This window comes from Corylus avellana, chromosome ca8, assembly GCF_901000735.1.
Source record: "Corylus avellana chromosome ca8, CavTom2PMs-1.0".
Lineage (NCBI taxonomy): Eukaryota > Viridiplantae > Streptophyta > Magnoliopsida > Fagales > Betulaceae > Corylus > Corylus avellana.
In genome coordinates this window covers 10,276,122-10,279,140 of record NC_081548.1, presented here as the reverse complement: position 1 = coordinate 10,279,140, position 3,019 = coordinate 10,276,122, and the positions used below count along the sequence as shown (strand labels likewise).

Here is a 3,019-nt window from a genome sequence, read left to right as displayed (position 1 = left end):
TACGTATATAATGCACGTACCATTATTGTCCCAACCCCTTGAAGTCAACATTTGGTATAACCTTATTATGAAAGATGACGACTCCCAACTCCCACTAAACCCTCATAAATTTTGGTAGTTGTTTGGTTTTTATGTCCATGTCTCCTCCTTCTCCTCAGTGTGAGTGAACACTTTTTCCACGTTTTCCGTCACACAATGAACAATGCAAATCTGATTTTTCCCTTGTCTTGTCTCTGCCACAGCCTGACCTGCCCACCCCTGCATCTCTCCTCTCCACCTGTCCCAGCTGCCATTAATGTCTTCAAAGTAAGTGAGCCTGTGGCAGTTGAAGCAATTAATGAAGCCCCCTTTATAAATTCCCAACAAGCCTTCTCTCTTTTGTACACAAATTATCTCTGCATTTCTGTTCTAATCCTCTGTTTTAATCCACAGCTTAATTATGGAGATCCATCTCCTGCGTATTTTCGCTTTTCTTGCTGTAAGCTTTGCAATCTTTCTTTCTTTCCTTCTTTTTGATTGATTTCCATGCTTATTTTCTAACGAGAATTTGTATATTTTGCAGCTTGCACTGGTGACGAGCCATGCTGCTCTGGCTCCTGAAGAATACTGGAAATCTGTTCTGCCAAACACTCCGATGCCTAAATCTGTTAGTGATCTTCTACACGAAGGTTCGTTTATGGAATCTGAGAGGACCCTGTAAATCTTTTTTCGATGAAATGATATTATGGAAGTTGAATGAGCATTTTGTTTTGGCTTCTGATTTTCATGTTGTTAACGTTGCAGATCTGATAGACGGGAAGAGCACTTCCGTTGATGTGGGGAAGGGCGGTGTTCATGTTGACGCCGGAAAAGGGAAGCCTGGCGGCACTTCCGTTAATGTTGGAGGGAAGGGTGGCGGCGTCGATGTTCATACCGGAAATGGAAAGCCCGGAGGCACTTCCGTTAATGTAGGGAAGGGTGGCGTCGGAGTTGATACTGGAAAAGGAAAGCCCGGGGGCACCAGTGTCGGTGTTGGCAAAGGAGGAGTATCTGTGCACACAGGCCACAAGGGAAAGAAGCCTGTGATTGTCAAGGTACGATTAAATCATCGTTTATCTTCAAAATTTTATTTTATAATAATAAATAAATTTAGCCATTTCATTTAATTGCTGTCTAATAAAAAAAAAAAAAACTTCACCTAGATCCTGAACTGTTAGTAAACCTTTTTAAATTTTAAAAACTCTTAATTTTATTAATGGTTAAACATGATTAAATGATTTTTATACCTTCAAATTTTTTTAAAAAGTTCTAAATTTACTCTTTGGACCCAATTATTTTTATTTTATTTTTTAAAAAAAAAAATAACGAAAATCATCGATATTTTGATATTTTTGTCAGATTTCGTTAAAGTTAAGAGGATAAAAATTGACGGATGAGATATATTATTATTGCATTAAATTGAAAGTTCATAAGTGAAATTGATAATTTTTGAAATATTAAAATCTTCTCAAAATGCGTAATATATAGTTGAGAAGTCTTTGTAAAGTTTCTCTTAAAAAATATTATTCAAATACTAAATACATAGCCGAGAAAGAATTTCTATTTTAATAGCATATTAAATAATTACTTATTTAAAAAATATAAATTTAAACATTTAATTTTTAAATTCTAACAGGTAAATCCAGCTGGTTCGCCCTTCATTTATAATTATGCTGCCACGGAGGATCAACTCCATGATAACCCCAACGTAGCTCTTTTCTTCCTGGAAAAGAGCATGCATCCCGGCGCAGAAATGAACCTGTACTTCACCAAAAGCTCAGAGACGGCGGCGTTTTTGCCCCGACGTGTTTCAGAATCAATACCCTTCTCATCCAACAAGATGCCAGAAATTCTAAACCGGTTTTCTGTGAAACCCGGTTCAACGGAAGCTGGGCTAATGGAGAAAACAATCAAAGAATGCGAAGAACCGGGCATTAGAGGGGAGGAAAAGTACTGCGCAACATCGTTAGAATCAATGGTGGATTTCAGCACTTCAAAGCTCGGAAAAGACGTGAACGCAATCTCCACAGAGGTGGGAAAAGAGACCCAGTTGCAGAAATACACCATAGCTCCAGGGTTGAAGAAGATGGGAGGAAAGAAAGCTGTCGTGTGCCACAAGCAAAGCTACGCATATGCGGTGTTTTACTGCCACTCGACGGAGACGACGAGGGCTTATGTTGTGCCGCTGGAGGGCGCCGACGGGAGCAAAGCTAAAGCGGTGGCGATCTGCCATACCGACACGTCAGCGTGGAACCCGAATCATTTGGCTTTCCAAGTGCTGAAGGTGAAGCCGGGGAGTGTTCCGGTGTGCCATTTCCTTCCTGAGGATCATATTGTGTGGACGCAGAACTAGATCGTCTCTTGCGTTTGAAATTAACGATATTATATTATATATGTACTTTCCATATAAATCCCGCTGCATTTTGCTACACTACATGTTTAATTAAATAATATTCTATATATATTTGGGTAGGACGACGTATATTTTAGTCGTTAATAAATACATCCTTAGGCTTTATTACGCCATTTTCTTTCTCCAATGTTGAATCTTCTGTTTCTCCTCTCTAATAAGACTCACGTATCAACAAGTCCAGTAATGATAGTTATTTTACCTATTTAAAATATAAGTCTTTGAATTTTAGTTTCTAATATTTTACTACAATCTTTAACAAAAATATTTATTTAACTCACTACTTTTTTTAAATGTTGTTTTTTATCCTTACTTTGAGTGAGAGAGAAATGAGGAAAAAAAAAAAAAAAAGCTTCCAAGGTGCTACAATAAACTTTCAAATATGAAAGTTTATTTGAACAAATTTTAGCAAGATTTATATTTTGAAATGCCTGCCGGATGAGAATAATAACTCATAATACTTATATTTAAGTATAAATGGTCATTTAGAGCATTTGTTGGATATGCTCTGAGTGTTACAACTTTGATATTTTTGAACTATTGATTAAATAATTAAATTTATATTTTTTTATTAGTTTAAATTTTTTAGAT

General features: G+C 36.7%; 1 protein-coding gene across 1 annotated transcript; it reads left to right on the top strand.

Annotated features, from left to right (window-relative positions):
- Window positions 1-368: 368 nt before the first annotated feature.
- On the top strand, window positions 369-2,553 carry LOC132190353 (BURP domain-containing protein 3-like). The gene is made up of 4 exons (XM_059605323.1): window positions 369-478; window positions 563-668; window positions 784-1,073; window positions 1,655-2,553. The coding sequence occupies exons 1-4, from the start codon at window positions 440-442 to the stop codon at window positions 2,369-2,371; spliced, it is 1,152 nt and encodes a 383-aa protein (XP_059461306.1). The 5' UTR covers window positions 369-439; the 3' UTR covers window positions 2,372-2,553.
- The last annotated feature ends 466 nt before the right edge of the window (window positions 2,554-3,019 follow it).